At 32.0% G+C, this 16,249-nt stretch overlaps 2 protein-coding genes across 3 annotated transcripts in view; one reads left to right on the forward strand and one right to left on the reverse strand.

Moving 5' to 3' along the window:
- LOC128165915 (uncharacterized) overlaps positions 1-16,241 on the reverse strand; it is a 41,987-nt gene extending 25,746 nt beyond the window's left edge. Inside the window, exons 1-6 of the mRNA XM_052830857.1 lie at positions 15,194-16,241; positions 11,236-11,387; positions 10,413-10,874; positions 3,473-3,601; positions 1,413-1,676; positions 923-1,026 (exon numbers count right to left, since the gene is read on the reverse strand). Of these exons, the coding sequence (XP_052686817.1) occupies positions 923-1,026; positions 1,413-1,676; positions 3,473-3,601; positions 10,413-10,874; positions 11,236-11,387; positions 15,194-16,241 (2,159 nt within the window). The remainder of the gene's footprint in view (positions 1-922; positions 1,027-1,412; positions 1,677-3,472; positions 3,602-10,412; positions 10,875-11,235; positions 11,388-15,193) is intronic.
- The window catches only part of LOC128166909 (splicing regulatory glutamine/lysine-rich protein 1-like), a 75,082-nt gene that overhangs the window by 50,672 nt on the left and 8,161 nt on the right, over positions 1-16,249 (forward strand). The gene's annotated exons all lie outside the window — the stretch shown is intronic.

Here is a 16,249-nt window from a genome sequence, read left to right on the forward strand (position 1 = left end):
CCATTTCATGAAAGATTTTCATCCAGTTTTTATAGTAACACTCGGTTTTATCATTACCAATGTGTATGCATAAGCATTTAACTGATAGGATCGTTACATGTATTCCTTCGACATTGTTGTATTCATTTGGTTTTTAAGAGTATTGTTTAATATTTAATCACCTCATAATATTCAAAGAATGATTCCTTATTTATTAAATGATTATAGTTAAGATGGTTTTAAGATTCCTAATACTACTTATATTTATATATTATTTTAAGAAAATTTACGATTAAATATCAAAATAATAAGGTAGTGGTCATTGATGAACTTGTTAGACTATACATCACAAAATCGATTCGTAGTGTTATCACAGACAAGGACACAGGAAATTGCAAATATTGATAATTGATGCAGTATTTAGAAATCGTTATTTTGCACAAAGAATTAATAACTAACTTATCCAATCACATGTCATGTATTTTAAAATAATAAGATTACCACGGATGCCATTTATTATTCAGTGCTAAACTATGACACCTGTTTTGGCCCTTGCTGCCCCCCTGCAGATCTTTTTGAAATTCTAATCTAAATTCTAAAATTTAGAAGAAAAAAAAAACCCACGATTTTCTCGGTTTTAAAAAGAGCTGTCTCCCTTTAAAAAAGGATCAGCTTCCTTTATCAATTAATTTGTTTTACCTTTAAAGTAGAGTATTGTGTGTTAAGTAAAGTTGTAATTTGCCTATTGGCTTTAGAGAAGAAGTCAAAAGTGTGAAAAGTATACAGATAGACAGATAGCCGAACGAAAGGACAGACGACGGACTGATGGTAGGGTAAGCTCACTTAAACGTTCGATTGAGGTGAGCTAAAAAGAGGCATCTAATATAAATATACGGTATTTGTACCAGTCTTTTCTAAATCTTTTAATCAGTAGTTAACATACTTGGCCAAGCCGAGATCTCCCAGCTTAATTGTCATTTCTTTACCGGTCAAGAATATATTCTGGGTCTTTATATCCCGATGAAGGACATTTCTGCCATGCAAGTACTGTTATAAAAAGATAAGATAAGCAAATAAACAATTAATTTATGCATCATGTTTGTAAAATACCATGTATAGTTTCATAAAATTAATACAGAACTGGCTCCATAAACAGATTAGAATTACTGATGAACACAATTTCAGATCTGGTTAAATAATAAAACCCAGAGATGCAAATACTAAAATTGATTTAGTCATGTTTTCTACTACAATCAGAAAGCAAGCAACATCTTGCCTTATAATGGCAGCTTTGTTTTGATTCGTTTAAAACACAGTTGTAACTTACAGTAACTATTTTTATACACAGTCTAATAAAGTCCGATAAATGGACAGAAAAAAGAGATAGGTAGGAGAAAGAGGGAGAAAATATACTACTTATACCGTTATATTACCTCTAGAGCACTGCAGATCTGTCTAAACCACTCAACAATTCGTTGTTCTTCTAATAAAGTTCCTTCTCTTTTATTTAAAAATTCTTCTAAATTTCCCTGATCACAGAATTCTGTCACTATACACAGTGTCTCATTTTCTTGAAATGTCATCACAGCATGAAGAATATACTGGTGCTGTAGAGTTAGCAACAAATTGGCCTCTTTTTCTGTCATCTTACATACATCCTGTGGTAAGCCTTCCAGGTCTATCACTTTCATGGCAAACTGAAGTAATCAAACCCATCTGGCTCATTTATTCAAAATGAAACTTCAAGAATATTTTCAAGAGAGACAGACTATGTATTTTCCTATTTTTAGTATTGATTTAGCTAATATCTTGAGACGACAATGATGTTTAGTCATCGTTAATGCATAATGTTCGCTTGCTTGTATTGGAGTACTTTACAAAACCAGGATTCAGGTTCTCCTGTAAAATATATTATATAAATATTTTTTTATTTCAAAGACAAGTAAAATTTTGTTATTTCATGAGAATGTGCATGTCACTTAACGAGCCAATATTTTAGGAATTAAAGATGAGGTTTATACATGTATATGATAAAACAAGCTTATTATATATTAAGATATACAGGGGGATGATTTTTTTCTTCAAAATGTTTGTTTTAAGTAATTTTGTTTATTGGATGTATGCATTAAATCATAAATATGTCATAAAAAGATAATTTAAAGAAAAAAATGTGTAAAGTATAATTTATATTAATGTTTTAGAGCTGAAGACTTTACATACCGTTCAAAACTGAACGCTTCAACTATTTATTTGGACTTTTGTATGGACTTCTTTGTTTTTAATGTTTGCAGTTGCACATGTTTTAAATCATAGCATATGAAACCATAACACATTTCGATGTATTTAATATTATTGAACTAGCTTACTATAAATGTTGCAAGGCTTTCTAGATAATACTTATAATGTTAAAAGTACTGAAGCATGTAATAATAATAATGATAATAGTAATAATAGATTATTCTATATGCATAATTATGTAACCGTTTTAACAAAACGGATAATGAAAATTGATAAATCGAATAAATACATATAGAAATGCATTCGATACTTTCACATATGTACATCTGATAAAAAAATATATTTGGAAAATATTTTGTCTTTTGATTATTCCTTAATATCAAGGAAAACGCAGTAAACTTGATATTTTTTTAAATTAAGAAACGTTATCTTTTATATTACATTTAAACAATAAAATGCTTTCTTTGGTGATTCATTCGGGATATGAAGGTAGCGACATTGCAGAAAAAATACATAACCCGCGTTAGCAGGTTATGTAAATTTTTTCTGCAATGATCGCTATACCTTCATAACCCGCATGAATCATCAAAGAAAGCATTTTATTGTTTATATTAACATCTCTCTTTAACAAATCAATAATTTAATTATGAAAAGTAAGTAAAATTCGCTAAATTACTGTTAATGTACGTGAGTAGGTTAGCTAAAAGGAACTGCCTAATCGTCTCCTGTGAGACCGAGAGTCTGGTATCATCATTATTATTTTGTGCAGTCCGTGATATTTTGTAGGTCGCTGTATGTTTAGACCAATCGATAAACAGGGCGTGTCAATTTCAGACCTGTCAATTTCTGTCAAGTTTCAGCCGCTTTAGATTTCGACCAATCGATGAACGGGGCATGTAGATTTCAGTCTGGCTGTTTCTATAGAGCTATGAACTTATAGAGCTATGAACTAACTATAAGTTTTCGTAATTAAGAAATAGAGGGAATAATACTTTGTAGATGTAAATAAATCTTGATACACATATTTTGTATGTACGTTGTCAGTGTAAAGTACGGTAAGCTGTTCACAGCAAAAGTCAGTATTTCCTGCAAAAAATTAACCCCCACAAAAAGTCCCAAATACAGCAAGTGGTTATCAATTCAGCAGAACCCCCTACCCCCCCCCCCCCCCAAAAAAAAAACCGTATTTTTTTTCATTCCTTCAATCAATCATTTCAATTCATTTATAACTATTTTACTGGTCAAGTTACGTTACCTTTTTTTGTTGTTCTTTCTTGTCAAAGCACAAATATACTTTGCCGAAAGTTCCTCTTCCTATACATTTCTCCCGTTCAAAATTATAATTTTTGCCTTCCATCTTTTCCTTTCTTGTAAAAATTTTACAATGTCATCATGCATACCTTCTTTGTACTTATCATTACGCCAAGTGTGTGGATTATTCCTTTTCTGTGGAAAAAATATAGTTTAAAAAGCTCTATAAAACTCTGGTTCTTAGAGGCGCCTAATATTTTCTTAAAATAAGGTTTGAAATACGTAGATTTTAACTATCGAGATGTAGATATTAAGGTTATTGTCTTTATATAGTACACATTATTTATAATTTAACGGCACGATTTATTTTGATAGCAACATTTAAACTTTTAATTTGCTGAAACGGAGATTAAAAATGTAGTCATTGATTGATTTTTTTAATATCCTTATATTTAACAAAATAATGGTCTTGATAAATAACAACTTCTAAACGTATTTTGTTGTATATACTGAATACTGTTTGAAAACTAGCCGCACTTTATCCTACATATTTTAAATCATCAAATTTGGGCATGACTCCTCGTGTGTGCATTTTAACAAGTAGTTGGTGTGACATTAATTTACCAATTTTAACTAACAGTTGGTGTAACATCAATACAAATTTTAAATGCAAGTGTTAATATCTTATTGTTTCATAACAAGCACATCAAAGTACAAAAATATCGTATCATGGTACAGTATACTTCATAGATGAAGAGTAAAAAAATATTCGCCCATTTATACTTCAATCAGTGTATCTATCCAAGGTACTTCTACAATTGAAAACCTGATGTCATTCCAAGATTTAGAAAATCGATTTGTCCAGAAAATCATCTACAACGAATGAACCACATATATTACATAAAATGCGTGGTTTCATGTATATATTCTTTGAGTCTCTATTTTCGTGGTTCACCTTCAACAATTTAAGAAGGACGGTCATTATCCATTAATTATCAACAAACTTGCATCCCATCGAACCTTCGAAAAACTGACAATCCACAAAAATTGCCCCTAGGCAATAAAAATGATCCAATAGTATAATTACTTGATTTGTGCGACTGTAAGCAAAACAAAATTAATCAAAGAAACTTGGTAAGGAAGTGAATGAGAAAACGAAAGTAAATTCAATTTATGTTTATCAAACGGTCACTCTAAAATATCTCGGCCAGTGAAAACGTTTCTGTTGAATAATGTTCTTTGTAGAGCAATCATACTTAATGTACACTTATAATCAAATGAAAAATGTTTAAACAACCACTAATCAAAATAAAATTAATTTCGTTTCGCTTTGCCTACCTTTCTAGGCTTCAAACATTAGACATACGACGTCACTATGTTAGAAAGTGTATCGTACACAAAGTATACGTTAATCATATTTGGCTCGAGACCAGTTTAAATAATCTTTAAGAAACGTGTACAAAATGACATTGATTTGACTGTCAATCAATGGTTCTTATTTTGTAATATTTACATTTTCCTGTGTCTTTGTCTGTGATATAGAGTCCAATAAATTCAAATGACGTGCTGTTTATGAGGCGACATTTTAATATTTTTTAGGTATTTTCTGATATCAAAAAATAAATATTAGATATCAATAATTCGAATTATTGATATCAAAAATCATTCTGGATATCAAAAAAAATCATTCTTGTTATTAAAAAAATCTATTTTCTTTTGTCAGAAAACCATTTTTTGATATAAAAAATCGAATTTTTGATTTGATAAAATCCTTTTTAATATCAAAAAATCATTTGTATTTTCTGATATCACAAAATCGATTATTTGATATCAGAAAATAAGACCTACATAAAATTACTATCAACTTAATGAATGCTCCTAGAGTGAGGCAACTTCAGTAATTCGTAAGAAATTGTGTTTCAAACATGTAGATGCCTGCTAAGAATGATTTTAAACCTGGTTTCATTTTGGCAAGTTCGTTTACATTTACAATGATTAGCACTGCTTTCTTTGCGATTCACATTGAATATAGAGACGATCCTACGAGAAATGGTGGCATCGCAAAATATAAAGGTGTACAGTTAGTGCTTTCAATATATAAGACCAGAATTATTAAATTTTTACATTTATTAAATCTTCAAATTAAAAACTACAAATATTAAAATGCAAATTGGGCTCTGAAGTTCAGCAATCTAATTTTGGGTCACGGGAGTATTCATTAAATATACGAAAATTATTCGCCACTTTATTTGAATTTCTGATATCAGAAAATATATAATTCTTAAATTTGATATCAAAAATTCAGTAGAATTTCTGATATCAAAACATAGGTAATCACAGATTACAAAGCTCACCGAGACGAGACATCACCCTTATGAGACTTCACCTTTAAGAGACCACCTTTATCATATTAAATGAAAATCATACTTTATAATCTTGGATATTCATGGATTCTGTTTTAACACAATATCATATATCATCTGTTAAAAAATTGTATGATAATCATATGTTCATTTGTTAATCAATACAATAATATAACATTAAATATTGCATCCTATCATATTTACAACATATATAATACAATAAAATACTATAATAAACAATGATGAGATATGATATAGTAACGTATGATATGACATTGTATTGTGCTATACGGTATTGTATTTGATCAAATAATACAATATCATTATATATAAAACAATATAGTATTATATTACAATATCATATTACATAACACATCATAACATTGAAACATATGATATTATATTGTATAATATAGTATGATATTGTATGACATGGTATCATTATTAATATATAATATGATATTGTATCATATGATACATTATAATTTGATACAACATTGTATCATATCAAATGATACAATATTATGTGATAAAGTAAAATATTATATAATACAATATTATTTTATACATATTGTATCATATGATACAAATAATATGTTTTACAATATCACACAATACAATTTCATGTGATGTGATAATATATCATATTATAAACCAATATCATATTATACAATATCGTATGATACAATATTATAGAATATACAATATTGTATCATAGAATACAATATTATATTTTGCAATATCTTATGTAATAGTATCATGTGATAAAATAATAAATTAATAATACAATATAATATTATACAATATTGTATCATAATATACAATACTATACATAATGATATCATGATACAATATCATAACATAAAATATAAAAAAAATTGATACAATATCATATCGTATCATGTAACTTTTCATAGTATTACATATGATATTATATTGTGTCATATTAAACAATATTGTTTCATACCAAACAATACTATATCATAGGAATCATGTTATATCATTTATCAACAAACACATCTATCTATCGAGCAGGTTTGAGTGAGGTAGAAGATTTCTTTAGCATCCTTGATAATGGAGATCAGGCTCTGCATCTGAAGCAACCTCTGCGTTTCATTTATAATATAGTTAATCAACTATGCAAACTATCATCTATAAAACATGTGACCTGTTCCAAAAAAACTAAACCTCATCCAGCATCCGAAACCTATATGGCTCAGATTCAGCACTCCAGCCTGTCAGGTGCATCAGTATACATAAGACGCATCTCCATGCAAGTTTGGTGAAGTTCAGACCAGTAATAACTAAGATATCATCATCAGAGGGCACTAGCAATTAAAACCTTAACCTGCTCCAGCATCTGCAACCAATGGCTCAGATTCAACATCCATGCCTGTCAGGTGCATTTGTATCATAAGACACACCATCCATTCAAGTTTGGTGAAGTTAGGACCTCTAATAATATATTTTTTAGCATCCTTGATAATGGAGATCAAGCTCTGCATCTGAAGCTTTCTCTGTGATTCATTCATACTACAGTTTAATCAACTATGCAAGTTTGAAATAGTACTATGATCTATTAAACATGTGACCTGTTCCAAAAAACTTAACCATATCCAGCATCTGAAACCTATGGCTCAGACTCAGCATTCAAACCTGTCAGGTGCATCAGTATCATAAGATGCACCATCCATGGAAGTCTGGTGAAGTTAGGACAAGTAATAACTAAGATATAATCATCAGAGGGCACCTGTTTCAAAAACTTAACCTCCTTCAGCATCTGAAACCTATAGCTCAGATTCAGCACCCAAGCCTGCCTGGTGCATTGGTATCATAAGACACACCATCAATGCAAGTTTGGTGAAGTACGGACCAGCAGTAACTTAAATATTGCTATCAACGGGCACCTGCAACAAAAACTTTAACCTGCTCCAAAAACCTTAACTTCCTCCAGCATCCGCAACCTATAGCTCAGATTCAGCACTCCAGCCTGTCTGGTGCATCAGTATCATAAGACACACCATCCATGCAAGTTTGTTGAAGTACGGACCTGCAGTAACTTAGATATTGCTATCAAAGGGCACCTGCAACAAAAACTTTAACCTGCTCCAAAAACCTTAACCTCCTCCAGCATCCGAAACCTATCGCTCAGATTCAGCACTCCAGCCTGTCTGGTGCATCAGTATCATAAGACACACCATCCATGCAAGTTTGTTGAAGTACGGACCTGCAGAAACTTAGATATTGCTATCAAAGGGCACCTGCAACAAAAACTTTAACCTGGTCCAACAACCTTAACCTCCTCCAGCATCTGAAATTTAGGACTCAGATACAGCATACAAGTCTTTCAAGTCCATAAGTAGGTCCAGATGCATCATCCATGCAAGTTTGGTGAAGATAGGACAAGTAATAGCTAAGATACAGGACCTGCAACAAAAACTTTAACCAGGTCCGGACGCCGACGCCGACACCGACGCCGAGGGTATAGCATAAGCTCCCCCTGACTTCGTCTCGGTGAGCTAAAAATCATTTTCTGATATAAAAAAAATATCATTTTCTGATATCAAAAAATGTCTGATATCAAAAACGAATTAATAATATCAGAAAATGATCTTTTTAAATATCAGAAAATACCTCAAAGATATCAAAACAGTGCACCATAGTTGTTGGGGTACAAGCGAGGTTTGCATAATTAATATTTTAATATCTAAGTTTACAATAGCCGAAAATTATATAAATATAAGTTATAAGGAATCTTTCTTTGAATATCATGAGGTACGTAATAATTTTGGTCTGGACATAATCAAAATTAATGTATCATTAAGCCTATCGGGCTGAATTGGATTTGATATTTCCCTGACCAAAATTATCACCTCATAATACTTAAAGAATGATTCCTTATTCTTTTATTAAACACAATCGTATTTGTCTAGAATAATTAAATATGTGTAAATATATTTAAAGGATAAATAACATTGTCCAAATCTTCAGAATGCATATAACTTTTTTGCTGTAGCGTTTATGTTCCGCTTTTAAAATTTAACTCATTTTAGCAAGGTATTATAGTTTTCCAAGAGTTTCTTTATTATACACATTTATCAAAAAATGACAAACATGTGAATAAAAACACTAATTCAATTATTAACTAATGGAATTTCTTGATCAATTGTAAGCAAAAACACTTTCATACTGACAAAATTTTTTGACATTTTAACTTCGAACCTCTGTATCTGAAGCATTCCTTGTGTTTCATATCCAGCTACATGACCTATGAAAGTTAGTCTTAACAGCATTTTTCCAACATTCAAACCTACATTTTATAGCTATTCAAAATTAAAACTTACACCTGCTCTAGCATCAAGATAATCAAAATCAAGCTCTGTACCTAAAAGTTGTTTCTATTTACTGTTTAAGTCTGAGTAGGTATGAACAGAATTACTTCATTTTGTACCCAAGACCCTTAAACAGTTTGACTTGTTCTAAAATTTTCAACTTGCCTAAGCGTCTATAGATAATCAATATCACTCATGTATCTGTGATTCAAATACATTGTAAAATCAACCATGAAAGTAAGTACTATTATCTACATAAACATGTAACCTTCTCCAAAAATCTTAATCCCATCCAGCATCAGAAACCTGTGGCTATGATTCAGCATCCAAACCTGTGGAGTGCATCAATATTTCAAGATGCATCACATATTCAAATTTGGTAAAAGACTAGATAAAATGGAGGTCAAAAAATGAAAAATGATTTAAATGTATATAAATTTATCTTTCTTATCCAATACCAATGAAAATATAACAGATTGTAAATCTGTGTAAAAGTCTTTGTAAAAAAATTTATTTCAGCGAATTTATTATTAAATTATAACAAATATCGTGAAATATGTACATGTACTTGAAAAAAAAATCAAAAAAGTAAAGATGACTTCAATAAGATATTTAAGCTCATAAAATTGGTCAAAAATAAATAAACAAAAAAAACAACACACCTTTTCAAATAAAGAAAAAGAAAACAAAGAATTGCAGAACTATAGTAACTTATAAAAAATATAATTAAATTGTGTTCGTAGCACAATTCTTCATGATAAAATTTGACAAATTATATACATGTATGTAACTACAGAATAAATTTTGGAGTTAATACTTATTGAAATTAAGTTTTCCTAATAATAAAAGCATGGAATGATATATTATTACAGATTAATCACAGTTTAAGACATGACAATCGAAATTGATAACTGTATAATTAGGAACAACAGATGTACATGATAGCTAGCTCAACACAGACAAACATACGAATATCATGCTAGATTTTCAGCACCAGTTCAGCTTTATAACTAAGCCAATTTAGACAAAAAGATTGGGGACAATTCTTGAAAAATCACAAATTTCCTGGTTTATAAAAAAAAAAAACCAAGACATCTTATGAACACCTTTTTAAAGTCCTACAAAACTTTTCAAGACAGACCTGACCAGTAAAAGGGAGTCCTAAAAAGAATGAACATTTTCTGTACACCCATGTAGTAAACAGTATATGTATCACAAAATACATATCTCTCATACTTTTACATCAGACAGGGGTGGATTTGCAATTCTCTGAAGCTCTTCCTTTGACTGGACTTTTTTTCCCCTTCCTTCCTTCTTGGCTTCCTACTTTTTGCTCTCCCTTATTCATTGTTTCTTTGACTGGACCTCCTTTCTCCATTCTACCCTTTTCTTGTTCCTCCATTTTAGTTCTTTCTCTGACTGGATCTTTTACTCCTTGTTTACCCACTTTTTGCTCCCCTTCATTCACAGTTTCTTTGATTGGTCCTTTTCCTCCCATTCTACCCATTTTTTGGCCCTCCATTATATTGTTTCTCACTCTCGTTAAAACCTCTCCGAGCCGATTTTGCCCCCTCCATGTCTTTTTATTCCAGGCCCTGTGGTCTTCCTCGGCCAATCCTATACCCCAGATTCTGTCCATTGGGCTAGCTTCTACCAGTGTTCTAGGAAATGTTCTAAGCAACTGTTCCTTCAACTCTTCATTTTGCGAAAACTTTGAAAAATAAGAGAATATATGTTCATCAACAAAAAGAAATTTTACTGATGAAATTATTACACATGTCTTCATTAAAAATTGCAATGTACAGCTAAGATTTTCATCCCGATCGTGTGTTTTCCCCTCACCAAGGCTTAATTAACAAAAGAAAACAAACAACCTGTTACTAAAACACCAAATACAAATGTACTTATTTGCACAAATCATTTAGTTCCTTCAACTACAGTCCATTTTAATCTTAGCATTGAATTGATAATAAAACTAATAAAACACAAATATGTAAGTTCTGTACTAATTTTGTTATTTACTGGTAATATTTTCAATAAAGGTAAGACTGCAAGTATTTCTCGTTAGATACCTTTTCCATGTTTCCTCTTTCAACAACATTCTGACAACATTTATCCCAAAATTTTTGGTCAAAGTTCTTAACATATCGTCCTTGCTGCTTCATCTCACGCGGGTCATCTAGTGCCATGATTATATCTGCCCTCTCCATATCTTTCATTAATACTGCAAAATAGATTCTAAAAATACTCATGTAATTTTGAAAGTGACATGACAAACATTCCTCTAGTTGTATTCTTTATTACATAAGAAATACATTCACTGTACCATTACGGTTTACAACAAGAGGCCCACATACAGTCTCAACATCTGCCCCATCCGGGGCAGTGAATTTCATAATTCAAGAACAGGACATTATAAACAAAATAACAACAATGCAATTAGCTTATCTCCCATGACTGTGATTAATACAGAAGAAAATATAAGGTCTGAATCCCTGTCCCGAGGGTCATGAATTTTACAATTTAGGTACCAGTAGAGGACTTCATGAATATCATAACCATGCATTCAGTTTATCTCCCACAACTGTGGAAGTGGAAAAGATTTTTTAAGATTTAATACATTTTCACTATATGGACATAATAGCCTCGCCCTAGGGCCTGAACCTCTGATTCATTTAGGTAAGAGGACTTCATGGACATCAGAATCATGCAATTACTTGTAGTTATATGGGAGTAAAGAAGAAGATTTTCTAAGATTTAATACATTTTCACTATATGGCCATATTGGCCCTACCCTAGGGCCTGAACCCTGACCCAGGGGCCATGTATTTCACAATTTTGGTAAAGGGCTTCATGGACATTTGAACCATGCAATTGCTTTATCTCAAATTTATATATCAGAGTAGAGAAAAAGATATTCCAAGGTATAATACATTTTAACAGTATGGCAATATTGGCCCCACCCTTGGCTCTGAACCCCTGACCCAGAGGTCATGAATATCACAATTTTCACAATTGACATTATTACTAAGCATTTTTCCCCAAATGGGAATAAGTGGGATTAAAGAATAAGATTTTTGAGAACTTGGCCCTTTTTGCATATTTGACCCCTCCCATGAGGCCTCAAGGGTGGTAGGGTCATTTATCATACCTTAGATTCCTTTTATCCTAGAGGTGCTTCAAAAATTAATTTTGGTAACAATTGGCCATGTAGTTTTAAGAGTTAAAAATGTAAAATTATTCACGAACGACAAACAACGCACAGTAAAGGACGAAGACCAATTGCAATTGGTGACTCAGGTGACCTAAAAACTTCATTGTGATATGAAGTTGGTTGGTCATGCATGTGATCAGACCTAATGTGTCAAACTCACAAAGCTTTTCATTAGCCTGACATCATACCTAGGCATATCAGGCATATCTTACTTTGAAAGTTGCTTTCTCCAAAACATTGCAGACAATGGGAACAAGAAACATCAATATTTTTTGTAAAAAAGATAATAACCCAACACATGTTTATCGTGTTAACTATTAATTCACAATTAATGAAAATGATATATGGGATATAACAGTGAGCTTCGCGTTGGGCAATATATTCGTCCCTTGGGGGCTAATATAATCAATGTTGCCCGAAAACGCAGTCATTATTTGTTTTGTTATATGAAGAAACAAACCAAAAATCAAGAAAGGATTTGAAAACAGTTCGCCGTAATTTTCTCGGCTCAACATAGAATTCAATTTTGCGCAAAGATCATTTCCAAAATATCGTCGGCATCAAAAGGTCACTGTTGATATTCCATCGTCCGTAGGAACTAAGCTAAAGATGTTTTACCTGATTTCACTTCACAATAATTCGCAAATCCATATACCCGTTATGATAGCAAACCGTCGCATTGCGTTTGTTGTTCACTTGCCTTGACTGATTGCTAATTATGACGTCACCTTGTTCTGGAGTCGCGAAGAGTTATTTACGTTACCGTTAACCAATCAACAAATCAGAGGCGATTAATTGAAATATAGGGAATGCTCTCTAGATATTATTCCTAGCCGGTCAATATTAAAAAAAAAATTTACAGGTCAATATTTTTTGGACGAGCTAATATTACAATTATTGACTATTTGTTTAATATATAGAGTTTTGTTTTCCCTCGGACAGAAATGCCACACTTTCATTGGTTTAAACATAGCACGTGATTGCCTCATATATCTCCATGTTAGTTCGGTGAGAATTAATACTAGGCAATATGGCCGTCATTGGCCGCCACTTCGCCTACTCATTTCGACATTTCATATTATTTAACACAGAAACCGTGTTCCGTAAGTTCTTAAAATATTTAGAGTAGTTGCCCTTTGAAATTCTTTAAAATTAGAGTAGTTGCCCTTTGAATATTAACGTCACATTGTTGTGTCTGGAGCAGAACAAAATGGCAGCATCGAAATTTGCTCAAATCTCTGCAGAGGAAAGGGAAAAAACGTTTAAAATTGAATAGCAACAAAACATTGTAAGAAAACATTAGTGAAGCGAAGATTTTTAAAGAGTATTTAAAAGGTAAGGTTAATATTTTGAAGAGTTTAAATGAGTTAAATTGGACTAGATGTTAGGGAACTTGTATAAATGGGTTTGCGTAGATCATCGCTTTTGTGAATAAATGTGTCACTTGATAGTCCTCGGGAAAACAAAACACTTATTAGGTTTGTTACTGACTCACTACAGAAATATATGGGGTTGATCAATCTCATAAACGGCTCGGCTTTGCCTCGCCATCTATGAGATTGATCAACCCCATGTATTTCTGTAGTGAGTCAGTAACAAACCTAATAAGTAATATTGTTTTCCCTTGGACTGAAATGTCACATTTTCATTGGTTTTAACATAGCACTTGATTGCCTCATATATCTCTATATTTGTTCTGTGAGAAATAATATTAGGCAATATGGCCGTCATTGGTCGACGCTTCGCTTACTCATTTCGACATTTTATAGTTTTTTATACATAAACTGCATGCCGTATTAAAAGTTCTTAAAGTATTTGGAGTAGTTGCCCTTTGAAATTCTTTAAAATTAGAGTAGTTGCCCTTAGAATATTGACGTCACATTGTTTTGTCTGGAGCAGAACAAAATGGCAGCGTCGAAATTTGCTCAAATCTCTGCAGAGGAAAGGGAGAAAACATTTAAAATCGGCTTCACCTCGCCATCTATGAAATTGATCAACCCAATATATTTCCGTAGTGAGTCAGTAACTAACCTAATAAGTAATAATATAGTGAGAATATACTTCTGAATATAACAAATATTCATACAGCTGGAATATATACTGGAGAAACTTATTTGCTGAAGCAGGGCGAGTCATGGTTTTTTTTCTCGATCTATTGGGCCATTTCATTTATTTTGAAAAGTGTATTATTTGCGTATATACATCTTACTAAATGTACATTTGCACCTGTACAAGTTTGTATATTAATATGTTCAATAGATTCCATTTCTTTTATCTTGAAAAGGGTATTATTTGCGTATGCATCTTACTAAATGTACTTGTACAAGTTTGTATATTAATTTGTTCAATTATAGATTCCTTCTCAAACATTTGATCAAAAGTAATATGTTTTACAGTGCTACCATTGTGGCGAGCGCAGCAAGAAATACACATACCTTAATTACATCATTGTCAATGTGATATTTTGACAGTTATCAACTTTCATCAAAGAAATTTTGAGAGAGAGAGAGAGAGAGAGAGAGAGAGAGAGGGCTATATAATATTTCTAAGTTTAAAAAATTCCTATAAAATACATAATTTATAAAATACATTGACTTGCTTCAAATTGTTATGTCAAAGTTCATTGTGAACTTGAAATTTATAGACAGTCAAGGATTTGTACATGTATTGGAATCTCCCCAATTAACATGATTAAATTTTAAGTTTTTATATGTTCATAAGTAAGTTTGACAGCATGTACAGAAAATAGAAAATTAAAAAAAACTGTTTACAACTACATAATGAATACATATAGGGTATATTAAAGAAACTCATACCTGCTTTCTGGTGCATCATGTACTGTTCTGTACAACTATAATTTTTCCCATCAACCTCAAATTCACATGGATACCACTGACTAAAGACGGATCTATTCCTCCAAAAGTATTCATATTTGTGTCTCTCATCAGGTAAACCACTGTCCCTAAATTTCTTTTCTTCATTTTTATGTTTTCTATCCCCCTTTGGCTTCTCTCTTTCATGTTGTGCTGCACTGTACCTTTCCTGATCAGGCTTATATTCTACCCAATGATTTTGTGTATGCTGTCTCCTTTCTCTGTCTTTCCTATCATGGGACTGCCTTTCATGTCCACCATACGGCCTATCAAGTCCTGGTCTTTGTCTACCTGATCTGGGTTTCCAATGCCCCACATTTTCTGGTTTCCTATTATTTTCTCTGCTCTGAGATCTCCATTGAACTTTATCATCCATTAATCTCTTGTCCTTCTCAACTTTCTCATCTTCTTTTCCCTCTATCCCTTCTAATTTTTGTTGCAACACTGCTTCTGAGTCCTGTCTGACGTCACTGTAAGATGGTGGGACGTGCCAATTTTCTTCACTTATCCCTGATGCTCCTTTATTTTCTTCGTGTACATCCCTGTGTTCACCGTCTTCCATATTAAGCTCTTGAAGAATGTCTCCCTCTTTATTATGTACATTGTCTTTTTCCTGTTCTTCAGCTTTTTTCGGATTATATACTTCATTTTCCTCCAGTTTAGTTTCACTGAAATTTTTGGGGTCGACGTGAACATTATCTTCCTGTTGTAGGTTTTTATTGCTGTTTCCCTCTGGCAAATAAAGGTCACTTCCTTCTGTATGAGGCTTCTTTGGCTGATCTTTAATATATCCCACTCCTTCTGATTCTTCCATTTCATTATCATCAATGCTGTTACTGGTATGTTTAGCTGTAGGCGCCTTTAAAACCGTTAGTTCATCGAATTTGTTAATATCATTATCCATTTTCAATTGTTCCAAGTCTTTCAACAAGTCTTGAGAAGTACTTGATTCATGATCTTGTTCATCCATTTCTACAACATAAACATGCATACGTACAT

Source organism: Crassostrea angulata, chromosome 10 (assembly GCF_025612915.1).
Source record: "Crassostrea angulata isolate pt1a10 chromosome 10, ASM2561291v2, whole genome shotgun sequence".
In the NCBI taxonomy this organism is placed as follows: domain Eukaryota; kingdom Metazoa; phylum Mollusca; class Bivalvia; order Ostreida; family Ostreidae; genus Magallana; species Magallana angulata.